Source organism: Coturnix japonica, chromosome 8 (assembly GCF_001577835.2).
Source record: "Coturnix japonica isolate 7356 chromosome 8, Coturnix japonica 2.1, whole genome shotgun sequence".
Lineage (NCBI taxonomy): Eukaryota > Metazoa > Chordata > Aves > Galliformes > Phasianidae > Coturnix > Coturnix japonica.
In genome coordinates this window covers 14,214,195-14,237,199 of record NC_029523.1, presented here as the reverse complement: position 1 = coordinate 14,237,199, position 23,005 = coordinate 14,214,195, and the positions used below count along the sequence as shown (strand labels likewise).

At 43.6% G+C, this 23,005-nt stretch overlaps 1 protein-coding gene across 3 annotated transcripts in view; it reads right to left on the bottom strand.

The window, feature by feature from the left end:
* DDAH1 (dimethylarginine dimethylaminohydrolase 1) overlaps window positions 1-23,005 on the bottom strand; it is a 50,027-nt gene that overhangs the window by 5,960 nt on the left and 21,062 nt on the right. For 2 of the 3 annotated variants that reach the window (XM_032446352.1, XM_015870178.2), the window contains exons 2-4: window positions 9,928-10,027; window positions 8,733-8,806; window positions 8,016-8,135 (exon numbers count right to left, since the gene is read on the bottom strand). In XM_032446352.1, the coding sequence (XP_032302243.1) occupies window positions 8,016-8,135; window positions 8,733-8,806; window positions 9,928-10,027 (294 nt within the window). Of the gene's footprint in view, window positions 1-8,015; window positions 8,136-8,732; window positions 8,807-9,927; window positions 10,028-22,828; window positions 22,853-23,005 lie in introns of those variants that run through there. The other variant, XM_015870179.1, reaches the window with a different exon arrangement.

Sequence of the window (23,005 nt, the reverse complement as noted above, 5' to 3'; positions counted from 1 at the left end):
CTTCAAGGGAACTTACCCTTCTCAGCAAAACCCCACAGATTTACACCACACAGCAGACTTTGATCTGTGGCACAGTTAAATTTACCTTCAAAGTATCAGTAATTTGTACTACTACTCATTCATAAGAAATACCATATGGAACTTAATTATAACAACTACATCTAAAACATACTGTGAAGTGTTAAAGCAGTACATATATGCATACTGCTACTGTAATTCCTTTCTAGGTCTGGATGCATTGTTCATGTTGAAGTCTGAGTCATCCACATCCCATGGAGAACATGAAACTGGTAATGGAGAATGCCATGCATTCTTGAGGAAGTGTTATCATTTCTTGTTCTTTCTTTTATTATGAAACTATCCTCAGTTCCCAAGGTCGCATCTACCTCCATAAAAGGCTGATGTCCTTTACTGAGGAACAATCCTTGCATCTTTACTTCACCGGATGTGTTTTTATTACTGTACTCCATGTGTTTGACTTCCCTGTTTACGCATTTGCTTCCGTTACGTTGCTGTGATGCATTTGTTCAAGCTCTCCTTGATGCTGCAGGCATTCAGCAGCAGGTGACACGCTGGAAGAGCTGCTGCTGCTCTCCCTGGTAACAGCCTGCAGACTTGTCCCCTGCCCTCAGCCTCCCTCTCCTTCCTGACATAATCTGTTTAAATTTGTATTAAGGATTTGTTTTTATTATACCTGCACTGAAATGTATGCAGCAGCAGAAGAAAAGCCACCGCCTGGATTTTACTCAGCTACCACAAAGTTGTGCTTTCTCTAGTTCTTATTGGTGAAATAAATCCTGTACTGCAGGTTTTCTACAGAAAACAGCTCATTCATTTGAAATGTACTGACTCACTGGGTAACATTTCGATAAGAAATTACAAATGAATTCCCAAATGGAAGGGTATGGACATAAAATGCTTCAGTTAGGAACACTCACAGCAAACAGAAGTGAAGACCAAATGCAAGGCCCTAGCTGTGCTGCAGGAAATACAAACCAGCCTCAGGAAGCTGAGCAGATGATGGCAAGGGTGTGCTGGAAGGATTGCTTTCAAGACTAAAAAGCTAAAAAGTGGTGGCTGAATTAATTTAGAAATAAGCAAAGAGAAAAAATGAGCAAGAAACCAAGACACAGAATCATGGGAGCTTAAGTCCACAGCTGCAGCAGCGGGGATGGGATCTGCTTGCTACAGAATCACAGTAAGAAAGCAGAACTGGCATTCTGACAACAGAAAATTGCTCTCTCTTCCTCACCTTTTATGATGAGAAGAAAATCATACATGCAAGCTTTCATCTCTGTTTTAACAACGTCTGCATGTTGAAAGAACATTTCAAAAATCAATCTGCTGAGAGTGTGCACAGGCTATAAACCCCAGACCTGCGCCACAAAGAGTCCACGAACAAAGCAGAAATGTGCAGAAATGATGCAACCGGGCTATTTTAAAATCTCAGACACTTATATATTTCCGAGGCCAAAAGTCACGGAGCAGATACACCTGGCCAGACAGGACTCCGGGGCAGAGAAAGAGATAAAAGCAAGGCTCTTATTTTTTATCAGACACTCCTGCAAAATAGACATTTTTGGGAAATGAGCAGTTTGCAAAGCCTGTAGCCCTTGCACGGTGCATCTGCGGAAGGCTGGCTTTCTGCCCACATGCGTTGTATGACCAGCTATGTTAACATTCAGGCATTTCCCGCATGCCTAGTTTTCTGGGAATTTTCTTCAGCCTGGAGAGGGTAATTTTCATTGCACATTCTCTCAGCCCTTAGTCATGCTTTCCTTATGTTGAAGTCATTCGCATAGCCTAAAATGCCTTTCCTATAGTTTTTTTTTACAGTGTGTCCTCAGACAACTGAGGTAATGGATAAGCTAAATAATCCTAAATATGAAGCAGCATTATGCATGAAGGAAAAATGTGTATGTATTCAGAGCCTATTATCTCAGTAGAGCTGAGATGACTACATGCACTTCTGAGGCAGGCCAGGCTTCGTCACATGCTCTGCCCCCTCACTGCCATCCAGGGCCTGCTTGGGTGAAGAATGCCCTGCCTCTGCTTCTTCAGTTCCTCAAGTTTGCCTCTTCATGTCTGGAGAAGTCATGGATACCGGAGAAGAAAAATGGCATTGTCAGGCTGAAGAGGGGTGTTATGCCACTCTGCCCATGCACCATGGCTCTATGCAGACTGCATAGCTTCCCAGCACATGGTGACAACAGTGATGGCGAGTGGGCAGAGGGGCAGACCAGAGGGCAGAGCTGGAAGAGACACTGATCTGCTCACATGTCAGACCTGTGAAAGGAACACATCTGCCCTGCTAATTGTGAGCTGCCTGAGACACACAGCCTAACTGGTGGTGAAAATATGTGCTAAAGGGACACTTGCCTCACTTTGTAAAGAAAAACACAAGCAACCTAATACAGCACAGTCTATTCTATAAGTACACTTCTGAGTCTGGAATTTCCAAAAGACTCAATTCTCCAGCCTGTTTGCAAACTGAACAACACTGACACTCAATCATACAGAAGAAATTCATTACAACATCCAACCTTAATTAAAAGAGCCCATAAAGAGTTGCCTTATAAAGCAGCAGGCCATACGGTACCCAGTGAAGACCTGTGTCCTCTGGGACACCCTAAACCCTTCAGTTGTGAAGTAATGGAAAGTCAGAAGGAGCTGAAAGTATGCGGCGTCTCACAGGACCCGATACGGAGTGAGCAACTATGAGCTAAAGGAAAATGTTCAGAATCTTATACATTGACTAATTTTCCTATCTATAAGGCTGGGAGCAGCAAATGACGTCTCTGTTTCTGAATTATATTAAGGAGCAGGTTGTCAGCTGTTCTCTGTATTTCACTTTCTTTGTTGCAGCATTACACAGACGTCCACACTCATCTGCACTTCCTGCTAATTCCCTACCTGAAGTCGTCTTCTTGGGACTATTAACATTAGCAATCATTTCCACAGCAACCTTTTGTGATATCATAAATAGAGGACGATGACTTCATGTAGGGAATAAGCAGAGGTACACATGATGAATTCTTAAGAAATAAGAGACAGTGTGTTTGTGCTAACTTCTGCATTACTAGAAAAGAAAGCCCCTGTACAGACAAATGGTCAGACTTGATAACCTTTATGGTCTTTTCCGACCTGAGCAATTCTATGATTCTATGACAATGGCAAAAGCAGCTTTGGATAAGCCTTTCTGTTCTGCCCAGCGATACAGGATGCGTTGTAAGCACATGGGAAATATGATGTTTTCACCTAGTTGCCCATTCTGGAGACGCTTCTGGAATTCCATAGCTCATATGCAGGTAGCACATCCCTGTTGCAATGCAGGCTAACAGCACTCTGCTTCCTAAAGCTGGCACACTGCAGGGTCTAGGGTTAGCCAAGCCACAGTGAGAACAAAAGGCATTTAATCATTGGGAAGGGTGCAACTCTGCCAACACTCTAACAACTTCTCGCACCCAAGTCTTTAAAAGCCCTGCCGTGATCACAGTTTTGGATACAGACCAAGGACCTAGTTGCCCAAAAGAGACCTCCTTCTCCTTTATGCTTACAATGCAGTTTTGGTAGGCCTCCCTTGGCCTCTGTCAAAACAGAGGAGTTGCATTTGTAATAATGTCCTCTGGGGAATACTTCAGGAGATGAATGAACAGCACTGCCCCCAACAGGAGATACTGAAACAGGGAACATCACAGATTCTCTGATTGCTACTGAGCTACTTGTGAGGGGACAGGATGGTCTGGGCCATAGACAAGTTTCTGAGCTGAAAGTAGTGCCCATCAGCACCATCACAGTCCTCGCTCACCAGGGAAAGCAGAGGGACCTGTGCCCTGTGCCAGCCAACAGGACTATGTGAGGAACACCAACACAGCCTTTCCATTTCACAGCAGATGCTGGGTCACTGTTTTCCATGCAATCCCATAATTTGCCTTTGCTGCTGAACCCCAACCTGACTGGCTGGTTCTCACCAAGCCATGCTGGCAACACCATGCCCACTGCTCGGCCTCTCCAGCACCACAAGACTGGAGCCCAGAGATGACACTTCTGGAAAGCTCATGGCCCCATCGAGGGTACAGAACCCTCCCCAAGGCATTATCTACCCAGCAGCCATGGCAAGCACTCAGCTTCAGAATTACTGACGGGGTTAACTGGAATTAAATGCGTATAGCAGAGGGAAGCTAATGTTTCAGATGTGGAAGCAAGGCAGGCCACGGTACTTTCTGTAGTTAATTTGCCTCTCTCTTTCACCAAGTTTCCTCGAGTGCCGCTTTTCAGCTGCAGCCCAAATAAATATTCTATACTTGCCAGAGCCTGAAGAGAATTTCATGGTTAGAACATCACTTGTGATTTATTGCCTGCTCCTAGCATGTGCTCTATAATCCTAAACTCTGTGCACTCATTTTATAGCTCACTGGCAGGGCTCTCTGTTACACACACGTCACTAAACTCATGATAAACTGCACTCTGCCATACCTGAGCACCAGATGTCACTTATTCTTTTATTTTTAAGGAATTGTATAGATACACGAGTTGCAACTGCAAGAACAATCAAGAAAAACTGCTGCCTTCAGAACAAAATTCCCCTATTTTAAGTATAAATGTTAGTCTAGCCGAGCACAACAGCTCACATGTTGGCCACCAAGATACTGCAAGACAAAACCAACGTAACTACCACAGGTGCTCAAAAGCAGCTCAATTGCCTTTCTTGCTCAGTAGGATTTCCAGTGCAGAATGGCAGCCACCAAGGACAGGCTCTCAACCGCAATCTCCTACCATAGCCACACTGAGGGCCCCAGGTAGGTGACTCAGAGGGAGCCCCAGGACAGCAGGGCCACACAGGCTGGGAGAAGAGGTGGACAGGCACTGCTATCACTCCATTCACCGGCCAAAAGCCAGGCAGCAGCTGTTAATTCTCAGTATCAGCACTTTATAGAGATTGCAGTTTTATTTCCACAAGGTTGCAAGACATTGATCACTCTTTGTAATATTCTTTCATTAGAGGTAAGTGAACAAATACAAAAATCACTTGGGTCAAAAAGCAAGAACTCAACAATTGGAGAAAGCTGTTAATAGGCAGCACTGCCACTGCTAGCATTTCTGAGGGATTACTTACATGTTTTCAAACAGATTCTCTGAGATCTCCAGCTCACAGCATGTGAGCGAATGTGATCCCTAAGCACACGTGAACATGCTGCTCGGTCTCTGATGCACAGAAATACACTGAAAACTGGCATAATTGATATATTTTTTATACAACAGACTGCTAGATTATCTTGTTAGTGAGCACATCCTCTTCAAAATAAATCTGCTTTCCACTGTACCTTGATTAATGGTGGTATCTACTTGACGGCTAGTTATCAGCATCATTTCATCGGTTTATCCTAAGAATATTTTTGGCTACAGCAGCTACATTTATGCACTGCAACACGATTAGCCGAGCTGTGCAAAAAGCCTTAATCAGAATGATGAGTTCTCAGATTAGTGCTGGCTCAGGTTCAAATTGCAGCTCTGAGCAACCAGTATTGTACTTGAATTTTGCTCATGTTTATAAACACTATACAAGAGTAGGGTTGTCTGGATATCTGCAAACTCCATCAGGCTGCTGCTCATGAGGTATTTTGAGCCTGAGCCTGAATATCTGGGATAGTGCATATTTCACAGGGAAAGATGCAGGGCACTTTCCACCCCAGACTAAATCAATCTCACGGAATCAGGAACATCAGACCTTTTCAACCAAAGCCATTTGTCATAAATTCCTCAGGGCAGAGCAGAGGCTGGGAATGTACTCCCAGAGCTTCATGCAGCGATTCCTAATGAGACAGTAACTTCCACAGCACGTTCAAGTGAACAAACAGACTTGCAGCCAATTCAAGCCACGCAGGGATCCACAGGACTGTCCTCCTGTTTGAGTGGAGGCTCCCTATGCTCACATTCATTGCTCATCTGAGCAATCAGGCTGCTATCCTATTCCCTCATTGCTGTCAGGTTGCAAATCTAAGGCAGCCAGGATCACACTTTCCTCTCCTCCATAATTCAAGCAGCATCCAGCAGGGGAGATCCTGAGCAGATTTGAAACGTTGGTTTTATCTCTGCAGGGCACTAAGGCATTTTAAATCTTCAACTGTCACAGGAGAGAGAAGGAAAAACAAACAACAAGTCTCTGCTGGGCTCTGATGGAATAAATGATGCTGTTGGGAAATGTAAAGTCCTAGGATTATGCCCATGAAGAGAATTTATGAAAACTGGTAGGTAAGTTTTCAAGAATAAATCTCTGCACAGCAATAAGAATGAGAAGGTTTTCAGGCTTCCATCTTGCAGACAATTACAGATGTATTAAAGTAGTATGTATCACTAGCTTGCAGAAACCAAGGAGGTATATGTACCACAAATGCAGGATGGGTTCCAAAGCTCTTTAGGATGCAGTGATGTTAATATCAGAGCTACATGTAATTTCCACAGTAAACATTTGTGTGGCACAGATTCAGATCGGTAGCATTGGGCACCAATAGCATTACTGTTCTCTAAAACAAGTTTTTTATAATTAGAGCAACAGACATAAGCCAGGTTGTGTAAGGTGCCTTTCAACTGAGAGGACTACAGGGGGCTTTCTCACTCCAGCTAAGCAGAACTACTTCCACCCCTCCCCATGTACTGCTGACTGTCCATGCATTAGCGATGATCCTGCATCACTGAGGCTTCTGCAAAACTGAAGAACAGTGCATGTATTTTTGTTCTTATTTAGTAGCAGAGTAATCAGTATAATCATAAGCTGAAAATGCGGGACTTGCTGTCATCAACAATAAGTAAATTTTGGTTAAACCTTTAAAGGCAAGTCCTGATTAAAAAATAAAGCTCCAATGCTTTCAGATGCACTCTGACTTTCCTGCCTCACAAAGAGCACAGGATGGCAGGACCCAGTCTGTATCACAAACTCCCTCAAGCTTCATGTCAGGTAAAGCTATGGCTGCACTTTGCTGTTCTGGTACCATAGCATAAGTTTCTGCTGCAAAGCATCAGTGCCTGCAGCTGTGCTATAGGGCAGGAGCCGAGATGCTGATCTCTCAGGTTACCTACACATATAATGAGATTCATGGCCTCAGGCACCTCCGTGCCCACATCTCCAAAACTCTCTAAACATACGCAGTGAACTCAGTACAAACTACAGCAGCAATGGGTACTTCCCATGAAGCATGACATTGGTAGCATAGTGCTGACCTGCTGCACAGTGTGTTACTGGCTAGCAAGTCTGCCAGTAAAGAGACTCAGATACACAACCTCACTTCAAACTGAGTTGTTTGGAGACTCGAGTGAAGGGCAAGGCTCAAGCAGATAACTCTCCCCACCTTCTTCTGGAACCACATTGCTATGACAGCCTGATGGGATCCGACAAGAAAAAGCAAACTGAAAGGACCTTGACTATGCAGCCACCTGGTGGAGGGATGGGGAGCTCTGGCCCCGTACCCCCGTGGCTGCAGTGATGGAATTATTTTATCCCGTGAAAAATGCACACATGGGCCATTTGTACAACAGGGACCAAGCCCCCTCCCTCCTCCTTCCTCCTGCCATAGCTTTTACATCCTCTCTGGCAATTTTAAAAGTCATGTGTTCTCACAGCAACATCTGAAGTAAACACAGAACCACAGAGTGGTTTGAGCTGCAAAAGGACCATGGGCTCCACCTTCCGCTAGAGCAGGTGGCTTCAGTGTCTCCTACTGCTCTGATGACATCTTCTTCCTCCCTCCTATCAACAAATTGTCACTTTCAAATAACAGGAGCATAAATAACAGCCCACATATTCCATTTTATAAAGTAATGTACGTAGCTTGAGCTAAATTAATATCCCTGTTCTCTTACCTGACATAAACATTCTCTCTGGCTTGTACATACAAAGTACAGACCGATTTCCTCTTTCATAGATCCATACATACTTAAAATTCCAGCATCCTTGATCAGAGATTAAAAACTAACCAACCAAATTTTGCCATTTAAAGAAAATTTTTGCATGCTTTTACCTTGAGGGCTTTCTGTGCAGCTTCACTTGACCCAATAGCAATCAGGTTTGGTCCAGCCATGCTGCAAAAACTCTTCAGATGCAAAGAATCATGAACAGGGACTGTGGAGACAGCATAATCCTGTGTGGGAACAGAAAATGGGTGCTATAAATATTTTTAAGCTGTCCTATTTCCTTAATTATATTGAAACATTCCATAATTAATTGTGTTCTCTACAAATTAACAATAGCAACGTATCCCAGAGCACAGTGTCAACTGCTTATACTGCTCGTACAGACATACCCCTCTGGACCAGCTGCCTAATCTTGTGCACTGGAGTAAAGTCCAGAACACATTTCAAACAATACTATTATTGCAGCTGTGAAGCAATACGTTACAATCTGCAATTAAACGGTATGTACATAAAAACTCTCCAGGGATCAGCATTAAGAACAAAGTGCTGACAGATGAGAACATTAAGAACATGTCAATATCCCTTCAGCCTCCCACTACCCAAGTTACTTTTATGCAACAATTCCACATTTCAGATCCAGCTTCAGCATACTATGTCAGACGATGCTTAACCTTCTTCATTTTTTCATTAATTTCTACTTTCTTTAAAAAGAAATAGTAAGAAAAGCATTTACAAGTATGACAAGTGTTTTAGCCGGTACAATTTTTCACTTGGCTCAGCAGACGACAGCTTATACTTCCTGTAGCACAAATCAACCTACAAACCTTAAACGTGTCAGCCAGAATTTCTGCCCCACGTTGATTTGTCCGCTTGGAAAGGCCTACAAAAAATTCTCTGCCTAGAACGAAAAAACAAAGAATGAAACAATTACAGATTTTATTTTTTTTAGCAGCACCAGTCAAACAAACTAATTCCAAAGCCAGGCCAACTTTAGAGACAGTCTGAGGCAACCACTAATGGATAAAATTTCCTATCTTTCTCTTCTTAAGCTGAACAATAAAACTCAGTTCAGGAGTACGCAACCTGCAATCCCAAGCTAACAATGTAAAGCAATTATCTTCTTCCACACAACACATCTTGCTGGAAACACAAATAGCTTCCCCTCCTAATGCCCTGCAGTGCTCACAGAGTCAGGCAGGAAAACAGCTGGGCCAGATTAGTGCAGCTCTGATGGACCGCTCCCCCCTTCCTCCGAGGTCTCCACTGGCCTCCAGGCAGCTCTGCAGGCACTCTCAGACTCCAGGGGAAATGGGCCGGCACAGGACCTGAACCACATTAGTAAGACCTTCCTCCTTGGCCTGCCACTTCTGGGACCCTCCCTGTCCCCCTGTGACCTAAGACAAGCAGCCAGTCTGCTGTGATGCTGATCAGAATGAACAGGCACAGGTGGGAGCAAGTGTACATGCAGCTGAAGTGAGAAAATGCCTAATGGGTTTAATGACACAAAAAACACTGTCAGTATCTTCACCCTTGAAGTCAACCATGCATAAGAGCTGTCTAGTACATGACATCTGGCAGGCAACTCTGCCGCTTTCTCCATAAACTAAAAGGCACTTTTTGTTTTTGATTCACTGAACCGGTGACAACTGCCTGCATCAAGCTTCACAATTCGTGAAAATGAGTCTGTGTGAGCATAGCTGCTTGTAATAAGAAATATGAAACAACTGCAGGCAGCTGACTATTGAAAGCATGTTTCTTATTGGCACTTTACAAGCTAAAATAAAATCTGTATGCACAGTGCTGTTCTTTGTACCGTGTGTACTGCTGCTTCATTTATTCAGGCATTAGACGGGACATTGAGGGCTGCACTGAAAATTAATCTCTCTGCTACCTACGTGACATTTAGCAAACAAGTGATTTAACAAGCCATACGAACAACACTTTATTATGCAGACAACAGATAACACGCTGTCTTCTAGGCAGACAGAATATTTAAACAGCAAATTTACTACACTGTACCTGTAAATAAGACGTCTCCACCATCCAAGGTTGCATTTTCATCTACCATCTCTACCATGTTGAGGTTAAGACTTTCTAGTACTCTCTTCATGGCTTCAACCTATTCAAGAAAAAGTTTAAGAGCATGTTTCGCTTGTATCATTGAAAAACTTACAATAACCTACATGAAATATATATCTTTAATAAAAAACAAAGTTCTTTAACAAACCATGAGCAGAGCCCCTCATCCCTCACCCACCACAGCTCCCAGACCTGGATGGGGTGCCAAGCAGCTGGGGTCAAGCCATCACCTTTGCACAGAAACCACATCCAGTGGAGAGAGAGAATGAGTCCAAAATGTATGTTAACTCCAGTTCTCCTGCATAGCAACACTCTCTCTTGCATATGCCTGTCCCTTAGATCTGAGCAAGAAAGAGCACTGCCAGAGAAGCAATGTTCTCTCCTTCTTCCATACTAAGGCACAAGACACAGCTCTGTCAGCCACAGATGCAGAAACCTCTACCCTAGATCTCCCTCCAGTCAGTGAAAGAACCTGAGGTCAGTAATATTCATTTTCTTTATAGTTTTCCAGCTCTACTGAGTGCCAGTTCTCTCTGCATCCTGGAGCTACCACAACAGAGAACTTTAAGAATTTCCATTTTTAAGGGGTTCGTTGTGTGTATTTCACTTCTGTGTGCTGTCTGTGCAGTTGTTTGCTGCTTTGCAAGCTGCTGTCAGGAGTTAAGAGATGCACCAGGGACATCATCTTATCTCAGATTTAACGTGCTCTCTGGAGCTGCCTCTTTACCCCATTCACACTTCTTAGTTGCTCTAAAGGCAAAGCCCAGGACAGCCCGAGATTGAGCAGGATGAAGGCAGGTCCCTAGGCCACCTAAAGAATGCTGATGAGTTACACTGAAGGCAGAACCACGTGCTCTCTGACACCAGAAAGATTTCTTCTTCTGATAGCAGGAGACCACAAGAGAAAGCTCCCAGCAGCTGCCAAGCCAGAAGCTGCCTCAGCCCCTGCCCACTGCCTGCACGTGCCCTGTGCAGCTTCCCCAACACCTGGAGGATGCAGCAGGCATTTCAGCCTCCTGCCACAGACCACCACTGCGCTCTGACCTGTATAACAAGTGACCACATGCCTTGGCTATTCCTGGTTACCAACACAAACAAAGAGAAAAGACTGCTTCAGTCTCTCTGTAACACACTACTGTAGGTGGTTGAGGAGTACACACAGCCACGTCCATCTGTGCCAGGCCTCCAGTCATGTGTCTGAGGCACCTATAGAGAACAGCACTGCAACAATGTGAAACACTCATACTGCCCTAACAGGTGACCAGGACGCAGCCAGCAGGGCACCTCAGCAGAGGTAAGTGCTTACAGGGGGAAGGAAGCAGTGAGAGAACAGGAAGGTGGGCACAGTCAATAGGGCTGGAGCACATCCCCAGGTGGGTGCTGAACACAAAGGTGCCTGCAGCTCCCTTGGCACACAGCCTTCAGCCGCACGCTGTTAGCAGACCTCTTGGATAACCAATTGAGTAAAGCACCCGGCAGATAAGGATAATGGAAGGTAAATGCTGACTTGAGGTTTGTCATTTCAGCCATACATTTTAATTACCAGATGCCAATTACAATTTAACCACCAGGCTATGTCAGAGAAGCCTAGAATTGTTTCCTTATTTAATTTGCAGAGGTTGATGCAGCTGCAGCACAGACATTAAAGAAAGTTATCACATCTAAAAAGTTGTCCAGAATCACCGAAAATTGGTTTAATTTGCTCTGTGATTGTTCCAGGTTTTGAAGATATACATACATAGGATGCTTAAGATGATTTCTTCCAACAGTTGTGCTCATTTTAACTTCTGAAACAACATTTAAATAAAAAAAATGACTGCCATATAAGTAGTTGGATCTTTTTTCCACCATGGGTGTTAATGGATTCATGTTTATGGCTCCATGTTTTGCAGAGCTTTTAAGCAACCAGTAGAAATGCTGAGACTTAATTGGAAAGTAATGTTCACGCAGCTGGTGACACATGCTAGGAATAAATATCTTTCAATATCTGCAGCTTGAGTGAAATAAAAAAGAAGTCTCAAGTAACTATTTCTTCTCGTTTGTTTATATTTTTAATGTTTTGGGGTTGGTTTTGTTTTGTTTGTTTTTTTCTTTCTACAGGCAACACCAGGATTTTCACTCAGTAGAAGCAGTACTGAAAAAAGAAGCACAAAGAAGACTGGAGGGAAGACCTGACATTATAGAAAAGACTGCTGGGGAAAGAGAATTTGTAAATATAGAATTCTGGAAAAACAAAACCAAAACTGAACAGCCCTTCTGCCTTTGCATGCAGCTGAGTCACCTGCACAGGGAGAGCACAAACTGGCATCATCACTACCATGACATTTTTAGAGCAATACTGCAGCTTTGAGTAGGTTCTCCCATGCAGCATGTTCAAGGTAGATGTTTGCCACCAAAGACACATGACTATCTGGGAGACTGAGCATACCGCATCACTGAGTGACTGGGTTGATGGCTACTAAAGTGCACACAAGCTGCTTGAGTTTGTATCTCGTTACTGCAAAAGGGAACTGAAAGCATCGCTCCATCCTTGAGCCTTTGTGAAAGCATTCCAAAACCAGGAAGGACTGTGTCACTTTCAACACAGCTCCTACCCAAACAAAGCATTAAGATGCCATTTCTAGCTAATGAGGGACAAGTGATTGCTACCCCGCAGTTAAAAATAGGGAAGCAGGGAACAGGTTTGATCTATCCTCCTTGCATTTCATTCTCCCAAAACAAGCAATACTTGTTTTTAAGTTTTTAAGTTTTACCCTTAAGGCATGTGGATTTTATAAGGAAAGAAAGGCAGAGTCACAGAGTTAGCTTTGATTTTGAACAAACAACCACCTCTTACTTTTTTTTTTTTTCCCCCCCAGGAGAAAAGTGAAAAAGGTGGACAGACAAAGTTCTCTGTGAAACCACACTACCCAGGAGACAACAGTAAAATACATTCAGTATTTAGACATGAGCTGACTACAGACATATTAACAATGAGGAAGACTTACCATTTATTTTGTTTTTTCAAAGCAGACAAGAAGAAAAGTCACCTTCCCTTTCTCTATCTCCCTTATTTGAAAAATAAAACCCCAGGTAGTCAGAGTTGTTGCACACAAAGAAAACACTCATCTGTATCGTTTAAGATTTCTGTATCATATTATCTCAGGTCAGCTTAAGGTTTGTAACACAATATTGGGTTTTATTGTAAATGTACCCATTAGTACATCAGTTGAGTGTTAAAGCTTGTATGCTTTGTGTAGTGATATTTTTTCTAATAAGCACATTCCTGGTGTGAGACGGGATGTGTCTAATCCATAACAAAGCTGATGGAGAGACAATGGACTTCAGCCAGCTCAGTTCTGTTTCAAGGAAAGAGGACAATAACTGCATTTGACATTTATAAGAATCTAATTTCCTCGTGCTTTACAAATGGAGCTCATTACTCTCCAGACTGCTGGTTCCACCAATTATTGTAACTGATGTGCCGGGATTTTTCCTTCTCTATATTAGTATTTGATGCACGAATGAAGGCTGTTTCCTTAATTATTTACTGGTATTCTCTGCACTAACCACATTATGAGATTCATGCAACTGACAATAAGAAGGAAACGATCTTTACAAAGGACAGTGGAAATAAGGAAATGACTTTGCAAGAGAGGCCTGAACCCAGCACTGAGCTACAAAGCACGGGCTCATTCCAGCAAAAGCACCCCACCAGTAAAGCTGCCTGGTTAACACCTGGGCTGAGTGCCGGGACATAGACATGACTTTTCCAAGGCTCCAAGATGCCACTGAATGCAGGGGCACAGCTGGATCTGGGCAGAAGCTGTGCATGGTACAAACAAAGTAGTCCTACCCATCTGCCTTTGTCTCTGAACCTCTGAGTTTTCAGTGAAAGGGGGAAGATGTCTACAGATCTGTTTCAAATGAAAAGATGCAGAGAGATTGTGAGAGCTGCAGATCATCCAGTGAATCAGACATTAAATTATGTTTCTAAACCAGCAGAGTTCAGCTTTAAGTGCTAACAGCTTGATTCTCTGGAGACCACAGCCTTCACTAAAAGGCCTCACAGCCCAAGAAACACTACTGCATTGTCTCCTGAATTTTTACATTCACCACCATTTTCTCTGACATGGTAAATCACAATTATTGCATTTCAGTCTCCACTTCATTGTCTTTTAAACTATCATTTATAGCTATGCAAAGCAAATGTCAGACCCAATATATGCAGAAGTTAAATTGTGATATCTCTGAGGTGACTATTTCTGGAGCCATTAGTTCTGGGTTCATGAAGTGCCACTGTCAATATATAATGCATTTTTCAGCAAGTCTCTGAGTGAGGAATATAAATAGAGATGGACAAATCTGGGGCCAGGAAAGGATAGACTTCAGCTCTGCAAAACCAGATACCAGTGTTGGTCACGATCCAGATCTTAGCCTGTCTGCATCTGCTCGGCTGCGAGATGAGGGAAGTCTGTCTCCTGCAGATGATAAGCACTGCCATTCTGGCCTTGCAGAGGCTTCAAAGAAAACAAAGCAGTGCTGTAATAGTTTTGAGGGGTTTTGAAAAGAAAAACTGGTTGTTTTCTTGCTTTAAGTGAGATACACACCCCTGGTGTATACCGATCTCAGAAATCAGTGGGATGTGGATTATGGAAGAGTTTCCATCTCCTGCTTCCAACTTTGGCCCCTTCTCCGCTGACACCAGAAATGGTCCTGGCTCTTGGGATGTTAGCAGGGAAGCAGAGGAACAAGAAGATGCTCCAGTGCTTCTCCTCCAAGCAGTTCAAACCACAAAATCACTACATGCAGGACAAATAACATCAGCTCTGTCCCAACAAGCAGGCCCCAAAACAGACTGGTAAGGACACCCTGTACCTGCTGTTACAGCCTGTGCCAGCTAAAGAACTGCAGTTTGCTATGACAAGTGATTCAGGGATCTCCTAGAAAGTGGAGAGCAACAAAGATGATAATGGGCTTGGAGCAGCTCCCGTATGTGGAAGGGCTGAGAGACCTGGGTTATGTTCAGCCTAGAGAAGGGAAGACTGAGATCTGATCAGTTTATAAATCTCTGAAGTGCTGGAGGCAGTTGGATGAGATCAGACTGCTTTCAGTGGTGTGTAGTGATAGGACATGGAGAAATGGCCAAAAACTGGAATAGATGAAGTTCCCAGAGAGGCTGTGGAGTCTCCTTCTTTGGAGATATTCAGGACCCATCTGGACATCTACCTGTGTGACATGCTATAGGGAAGCTGCTTTAGCAGGGTACTGGACTCTGTGGTCACTAGAGGTTCCTTACAGCCCCTGCAATTCTGTGATTCCCCTTTCCACCCACCCAGGGGTTCTGTGTGGTCCCCTCCTCTTTCAGGAAGGGGGAGGGGGACGGGGCAGAGTGAAGACCTGCAGCAGCCAGCTGCTCAGCAGCATGTTATGGGATGACACAGCGTACCTGCTCCTGAAGCACCCCTATGGATTCCATTCAAATGTCACATCTCTGACAGCTCTTCAGCAGCACAGGAGGAGAGCTCCAGCCTGGCACATCTCAGGAGGTCCTTTGGCCATCTCCTCCCACAGGTGCCCCAAGTGCTGGTGCCACATCTGCTTGCGCATACTCACATGCACCAATGCATCAGGCATTTCTAATCTCATGCCCACTCTGTGGCAAAGAAACTGCAACAGGATGAGTTAAAAGCCAAAACATAAATTATATGGATATCTATCATAAGTGATATTACAGGATTTCAAATCATTATTTAAAAAACCTCAATTGGAACCTGGTTGTCTTAAGCATTTTTTCATGACAGCCATGAAAACAGATTGATATAGATACAAAATGTAAGTGAAATGACCACAAATAATCCAGCAAATTTCTACAGACATCAGATGAAACATGCTGTGGAAGAGCTCTACCCTCAATCACTGTCACTCCATTAATCTGCAGCATGTTCAATGTAGCTACATTTGTACATATAGTAAAAAACACAACTAAACTGGATGTCCTTGATGTTGTGCTTTCACAGCTAAGCAGAACTGAAGTGCATGAGAAAACCTTACATAGCTCACCAGCAGTGAAGTATGTCTGTCTCTGCCCTTTCTCTTAAAACACTTGAAAAGCAGGGGCACCATTTCCCACAAGGCAAGAGTCAGCAAGCTGCTTACTTGCTAAAAAAGGTTGAAATTTCAACCCACAGCAAGTAGAAATAATTTCAATCAGAAGTAAATTGTTAACAGAGAAAGAAGATTGCTTAAAAAGATGGAGATTTAAAGTCACTAGAAAAAAAATAATAAAAAAAGATCTAAGATCTGCTAGGCATAAAATCAGGTTAGTGGAAAAGTTTAAGCAGCATGAATGCATTGTCACTGAAAAACAGTGAAGATTTTGCTGGATAAAGATGATGACATGAAATTTAAGTCGTACACTGGCATGCTGAGAAAGTAACGTTCTAAATACTTTCTGCTTACAATTACAAAATGATCAATTGTTAAAGGTTGCACAGAGAAATATCTTCCACTCTGCCTGGACATGCACAGTGGGCCAAGAATGCACCTGGATAAGCCAAGCATTCATTATCTCCCAGACACTCAATATCCCATAATACCCACAGCGGCTGCCAGCTCCTTGTCCACTGTTGACCACATGCCATGTGCCCCATTTCACAGCTGAAAAGTATTTAAAATTCATGAAGCCTGTTGAAAGCTCGACTGTCACATTCTGCTCATTCCACAGGGTATGGGAAAGCCGAGCAGAAGGGACATTTCAGCTGGGGCTATTATGGCTCTTGAATAACCAATATTCTATTAAATTGCTAATAAACCCACTTGAAGATAAGTTGATCACAATCAAACCATACAGTAGCATTCCTTTCCTTTAACGCCGAGTTGTCAGGTTTCACTCTGTACTGTACTACTGTTTCTGTGCCGTTTGTTCACGACTTGACACCAAGCATTCACGATGCTTACTTTGTCCCAGGCCATCTAAATGCCCTATTCTAAGGAGGCTGAAAGATCTTTGGCAAGGATAATGCTCTGCTTATTTTAAGGTAGGGAGTTCTTTTTAAAGGAAAATCTACCCTAAAGAAGTAAAAAATAATTATACCTCAACCAGGACTTTTTTTTTTTTTTTTTTTTTTTATTTGGTATGTGTGTGTAACCTCTTGAAGAGGTGCTCACAGTTTGAATGCAGCAGTAAATACCACTGGGGCTTTCTGCAGAGAAGCAGCCTCTGGGGCTCCCATGCACCCTGTCAGCTTGGGTCTCGTCTGCATTTTCATTTCAGCAATTCATTTCCTCCCATCTTCACTGAATCTTAATTTTATCAAAGAAAATAAAGGACTTTCTCTTAAGACCCTCAAAGAGTGTTTATTTTGGATTAAATCAGAATTTGCTGAGATTCCTCACAGTTAATTGCCAAGATGCTGGCAAGCCCTCTACTGCCTTCCAGTCTTGCTGTGAACATATTTTTTTGCCAAGAGAACTTCAAATCTTGTAACTTTTAACACTGAAAAGAATATCCATGTCCTTCTAGGAAGAGGATTTAGAAGTTTCCATTTAGATTAAGTAATGCTGCTCTGCTGAGAAGCAGCTCCCACCCAACTCCATCCCAGCAGGGCCCAGTAGCAGTTGTTCTCATCCAGCTCTGAACACTCCTGCAATCCAAGGATTTCTGCTGCACGAATGGTAGAGGACTATCATCAGGAAGATCTGTCCTACCTCATTTGTCAGCTGGGGAGACACAGAGAACACCCAGAGGTTGCTACTAGGTCCATGCTGTCATATGCCGAGGATGGGCAGTGAGGAGAAGCAGAGTCCCAGGAGCCAGCTCAGCTGGAAGAACAGTGACCATCTTCACAGGCAAAGAACATGTTTTTATTCACCTCACATTCTCACAGTAACTGGCCTTTCACTGAGAAATATCCCTTGTTATTTTATAACAAGGCCACAGGCAGAGGTTATACTAACACAGAGCTTTCCCCCTCTCTAATACAATGTTTCATTCATGCTCTTAGAGAAGTTGAAGGCAATCTTATTTTAGCAGTACTAATGTATCTTGCAAACATGACCAGTAGTGTCTGGACAAATGTAACAACTGCAGAAAATGCAAGTTCTGACCATGTTCCTTCTCTCAACTAGTTCCAGGAACATCCTATTGACTATAAATAAAAGCAACATCTGAGTATGAATACAGAAATTGCTGATACTCAAAATGGAATCAAATCCTAGAACATACCAACCAGCCGGAGAAATCAAAATCAATATATCTCAGTACCAATAAGCAAATTGGAAGTCATCCACTGAATGAACTGGTCATCACAGTGCAAGCAGTGACACTTCAACCTGAAAACAACCTCTAGAGGTGTTATACAATACTGACAAGCTTCAACAAACTCTTCAGCTCCAGAGGAAAATCTGCAGCAAGCAAAAATGATTACCCATTTCCGGCTGCTCTTCCTTGAGCTCAGACTGACAGAGGTAGGGCCCCGTATGTGCTGCTCTTACACAGACTGCCCATTGGAGGCTTACAGTGTTTGAGAGGAAATGAGAGTAAAGCAGCAAGTGCTGAAACAAAGAGCATGTAAGAAAACCCAGTAGTCAGTACGTGCCCTCTGTAACAGCACGTTTTATGAGGTAGGAACCCTGCCCCCATGCACGACTTCCCAGGGCTCCCAAAAGCCACTGCCAGCCTCGGCCACCAGCACTCTCATCACCCACTCCCACAATTGAGGGTTAACTATGCATACAGGCAACAAAACATCCAGAATAGCAGATTTATCCATAACAGACCTCTACATACTTGTGAAAGGGAAGTTGCCGTCCAACTTTTACCTACACAGACCTGAACACAGGACCTGAAACCTGGGCAGGCAGTAGGGGATGAAAGCCTGACCCCACCAAGGTCAGAATCTCCCCAAGATGTGCCTTTGAATTTTGTGTAACAACTGAAAAAATGCCGATATCAGTGATCCTGTAAGGAAGTCAACTTCCAGGGCATGAGCAGGCACTCCTTTCCCCCCCAAACAACCTACTTTCTCACATCCTGAGGCCATATTCTTTAATAGTGCTAAATATAAATACCATGTTTAATTGAAAGTGCAAGGAAATCTTTGCTTATTTCCTTTTAATGGATTTTAAACAAAGGGAAACCATCATGCTTGCTTTAAATGTACAGAGACAGTGGCAAAAAATGAAGAAAAGCATGACAAGAGCTATGTAAAGGGTACCTTTTAAAATATTCTATTTAATAAAAGCTTTTTTAGAAATGCTTTCTATGAGACTCCTGGTCCAGTCACCTTCCTAGAGAGAGAGCAAAGCTGTCTTCTTTCACGTACATATTTCTGTTCACTTTGCAAGAGATGCAGCTTCACAGACATCCCACTGCTCAGCTTTGCAAACAGTTACTTTGGGAAAGGAAATATCTTCCTACGAGTTTTTAAATACACATCAGAAATTAGGGTTTAAGCTACAATATTACTCAGCAAGAGCTACTTTAAAAGAGGAGCAGATTCAAAAAGAACAGAGCCAAATGGTACAGGGCTAATCAAATGTGATGACCCACACTTCCTAATCATACCTCCTGTACCTGAGGCAGCAGGTGCCTGAAGCTCACCACATCCACGCTGTCATGCTTCACAGAATGGCTGTGATGCTGCTGATGAGTTGGGTGCTGGCACACCTCAGCTCTGGGGACAGGTCTCCTACTGTGTCATGAGACTGTGTGGAGCCCAGTGCCACAGCATGACTGAGGAGAGGTGGAACAGGAGGCAACAGCCAGGAGGCAACAATGCAGGAGACGGTGTCACTACTTCAGCCAGCCTGCCTGATGGCTTTTCCTTTCCTCCTGCTGCGCTACATAACCTCACCACCATGTAGAAATAAAGGGAAAAACTGAGATGTATAAAATCATAACAAAATGGAAACGATTAGCTCACCAGCTGCTATCAAACCCTCCCGAGGTGTGGCAGTAACCTAACAGCTTGTAACAGCAGTGCTCCCAGACAAAGGCAATGCCAGAGCCCACACATACCTGCAGGACACATGGCAAATAAAAAGCAAGGTTCCTGCTGGAGCAGGGTAATTCATGGAAAAGTTAAATGAAAACTCCACGCCTTTCTGCCACTGAGGAGCTGAAAAGCATGTTTCCTTGGTGGCTGGTTTAGGTTTCAATTGCAGGGCTGGAAGAGTCTGTTGATCCAGGGGCGGATGACGCTGCTGTGTTGGGCAGCTGAGCCCATGAGGACAACCTAACCTGGGTGGAGGGAAATAACGCCTGCACCACAGGGCAAGCAACTGGAGACTACTGGCAGTGGCTGGTGTAAAGATGACTGCACATGCCTGCAGCATTGAGCACCTAGCATGACTGCTGCCTGCCAGCATCCTGGAGATGAAGGAGCCCTTAAGCTTCCTCATTATATACCAAGAAAGTCAAAGAGTTTGAGAGCTCCACACTCACTCTTCATCACCACAGGGTTACTTTCAGGAAAAACCAGGGAGAAGCATACATCACTTAGCAGAGACTTTACTTTCCTCAGTATGAGGGACCTGGATCTGCTGCTGCAACAACTCCCCAACATAGAAGTACGGATCTGCGTGTTAAGCAGTGAAGTGCAAACTTGGAAAAATGACTATGGCTATATTTTTTCTAAATGCTAGAGTATTTTTTAGGACTCATCTCTACCTGTTTGTTGAATGCTTTTGATGCACTACTACTACTAAGTGCTTGAGGGGGAATGGAAGGAAACCTTCTTATCCATTTTGGTTGGCAAAAAAAGCTCTAAGCATAGTTACACAACAGCAAAGAGAAAAGGCTGCAGAAATGTGTGCAGTCTGCAGGGTCAGAGCAGGAAGATTACGATCTTCTCTTCAGCCTGTTTATCTTGCGCTTCAGCAGCTTATCAAGTTAAAAGGAAGGTGAAAGCAGCAAGCAAGGCTGCATCACGCGCCAGATGCTTTCAATACTCACTTTAGCCTAGGGGGAAAAACAGAGCTTCTCTGTCAGTGACCACTCACTGCAGCACCCAGGAAGATGATGCTCCTGGAAAACCTAGTGCACATTTATCAGATACTAATTTATAAATGCATAATATCTTGTTCAGAAGACATAATTCTCTATGCTCTTGCAGTTACACGTAAAGCAATGAAGCAAAAATCCACTAAACAAGTGACAGATTTAATAGACCAGAAAGATGTCCCTAATAAGCAAAATCAGTTACATAATGAAGACACAGAATTAGTAATTTTCACAAGCACTATTTTCTCAAAGCTGAAATCATTATATGCCAGATCATTAAGAGGTGAATTTGCAAGCTAGAAATTAGTGGTGCCCAGGTGCAGTTCCACAAAAATGTCACTGAACGTCCAGAAATGCTGTATTCACATGTCAAAAAGAACACCACAGAGTTACAGAATGGCTTAGGTTGGAAAGGATCTTAAGGATTACCTGGCTCCAAGCCCTGCCCTGGGCAGGGATACCTCCCACTAGCCCAGGTCACCGACAGCCCCATCCAGCCTGACCTTGAGTGACTCCAGGGAGGGGGCATCTGCACTTCCTCTGGGATACATCAGTGCCTCACCATGCTCATAGTGAAGAATTTGGTCCTAACATCTTATCTAAAACTCCCCTCTTTACTTTAAAACCATTGCCCTTTGTCCTATCACTACACTTCCTGAGTAAAGACTTCCTTTCCAGGCTTCTTTTATGAAGCAAATATAATGGATAATTATAGTTAGTGTAGAGAAGAAATTAAAGTTGTATACAAAAGCCAAAATTACTCTACAAAGCACATTTTAGTGCAATATATCAGAAACCAAAGGTAAAAGCAAGAGGAGCTAGTGAAAGTCTCTGGACAACAGAATCAAGATACAGAAGGACATTTTATTCTGCTTGGTTTCTCTGTCTAAGGAACAACATGAACAGCATCAGCGATGCTAACACATTACTAACTGGAAAGGGTGACATTTTCAATTTTCACTACAACAAAGAACAAAAGACATTCTTTTGCTCTGTATTTGGGAAAAAAGCTGCTAAAGTATTCAACTGCATCATGGATAGCAGCTTACATTCCAGCTGTAACACAGAGAATGTTCAGCTGGGTGGGCAGGGAGTACTGCATGGGACTGGGGGAACCCAGCCAGCACTGTGCCTGCTATGCTACTGCTGTGTGCTGAGACTACGCCCCTGTGCATGGAGGGTGGCCAGCCAGTGCCAAGGGCTCACAGAGCAACCACAGACAGGAGGGCATCACTTCCAAAACTTCACTCCGAGCAGGATTCTCAGGGCTCAATCTATTTCACAGACCAGCGGTAGGATAAAAAGAAGGTTTCAATGATGCTTGCAAAGCCCTACACAAGGAAGAGAAATTCAATAAAAAGGTTTGAAAAATGCAGTATCTGTAAGATGAACGAAGAGGAGTGGCAATGGTTGAGGCATGGTTGGTGTTCTCACTTTGAGAAGGAAGGTGATTCAGCATTGAGATAAGTTGCAGCAGGCAGCCCGGCCCACAAGGGATGCTGGCCAGGGGCTGGAGCCAGGAGCCCACTGTGCAGCAGGAGCAGCCAACCCACAGCCAGATGGCTCCACTGCCCATACAGAGAGCAGCAGGGAGAGAGCAGCCGGGTGAGGAATTGAGGTGTTCCTTCATTGATGGCAAATGATGGTGCCAATTATGTGATTTAGAGTCTGAGCATCCCAATTTCTTTTACATCTTTTTAAGTTGCTGCCACATACGTGCAGACATGCTCAGAGAAACTGACGAAGTGCTAAGTTTACTACTGAGGGGATCAATTTTCTCTTTGTGAACAGTAAAAGGGCTCCCTGAGTTTACATGGGCCAGGCAAGGTGCTTATAGACATGCCACACACCACTTACCTGGCACATCTGTTGGCACCCAGGGACACTGCATGGTGAGACCTGGAAGCAGGAGGAACAGCTGAACTCAGAGTTCACTCTGGAGGGGTGGGGGCAAGGCAGCCTGGGAAACACTGACGTATTGTCTTTCCATTACTGAAAATTACACTTTGTGAAATAGCATTAGATCATTTTAAG